We start from the raw sequence: 1066 nt of genomic DNA, 5'->3' as shown, positions 1-1066 counted from the left end.
TCCGGGGCCACGCCAGCCACAGCGCCGGCCCTGCTTGGTGTGGGCAGGACGGGGCTGGGACAAACGGTGACAGCCCACGGGCTGCCACAGCCCCGGGGTGGCCCTGCTCCTGCCCAGCTGGCTCCACTGGGCTGGAGGCACAGCACAGCATGGCACAGCATGGGATGGTGCAGGGTGCTGCCACAGCCTGGCTGCCATGGATGCAGCACCCTGGGGACAATGTGGTCCCCATACACTGGCCATGGTGGCACATGTCTGTCCCTGGGTCTTGGTGGGCAGATCCCCATTGGGGGAGTCACTGTCAGGGGTATTTGCCTGCCTGGGAAGCTCATCTGGGTTGGATGGTGAACCAAGGAGCGTGTGACCCTTGTGCAGCCCCCATCCTTGGGGTGTCAGAGCAGGGGGACCACACTGACCCAGCCCTGGAGTGTCCCCTCCCTGAGCCTGTTCTCTTCCCACAGGCTGCTGAGGGGACACCAGGAGCGCCGGCATGCAGAGCATCAAGTGCGTGGTGGTGGGTGACGGGGCGGTGGGCAAGACCTGCCTGCTCATCTGCTACACCACCAACGCCTTCCCGAAGGAGTACATCCCTACCGTGTTCGACAACTACAGTGCCCAGAACACGGTGGACGGCAGGACTATAAACTTAAACCTGTGGGACACGGCCGGCCAGGAGGAGTACGACCGCCTGCGGACGCTTTCCTACCCCCAGACCAACGTCTTCATCATCTGCTTCTCCATCGCCAGCCCGCCCTCCTACGAGAACGTCAAGCACAAGTGGTACCCCGAGGTGTGCCACCACTGCCCCAGCGTGCCCATCCTCCTCGTTGGCACCAAGAAGGATCTGAGGAACAACCCCGAGACCATGAAGCGGCTCAAGGAGCAGAACCAGGCGCCCATCACCACCCAGCAGGGCATCAGCCTCTCCAAGCAGATCCGCGCCGTCAAGTACCTGGAGTGCTCGGCGCTCAACCAGGAGGGCATCAAGGATGTGTTCACCGAGGCCGTGAGGGCCGTGCTCAACCCTGCCCCGGCCAAGCCCAAGAGGCCCTGCGTGCTCTTGTGA

At 63.7% G+C, this 1066-nt stretch overlaps 1 protein-coding gene across 1 annotated transcript; it reads left to right on the top strand.

Moving 5' to 3' along the window:
• The first annotated feature begins 466 nt into the window (after positions 1 to 466).
• RHOG (ras homolog family member G) lies at positions 467 to 1066 on the top strand. Its single transcript, XM_005427779.3, has one exon. The coding sequence runs from the start codon at positions 491 to 493 to the stop codon at positions 1064 to 1066; it is 576 nt and encodes a 191-aa protein (XP_005427836.1). The 5' UTR covers positions 467 to 490.

The sequence above is a fragment of the Geospiza fortis genome, unplaced genomic scaffold, assembly GCF_000277835.1.
Source record: "Geospiza fortis unplaced genomic scaffold, GeoFor_1.0 scaffold96, whole genome shotgun sequence".
Lineage (NCBI taxonomy): Eukaryota > Metazoa > Chordata > Aves > Passeriformes > Thraupidae > Geospiza > Geospiza fortis.
The sequence above is the reverse complement of the archived record's forward strand: the minus strand, read 5'-3'. Positions and strand labels throughout refer to the sequence as shown.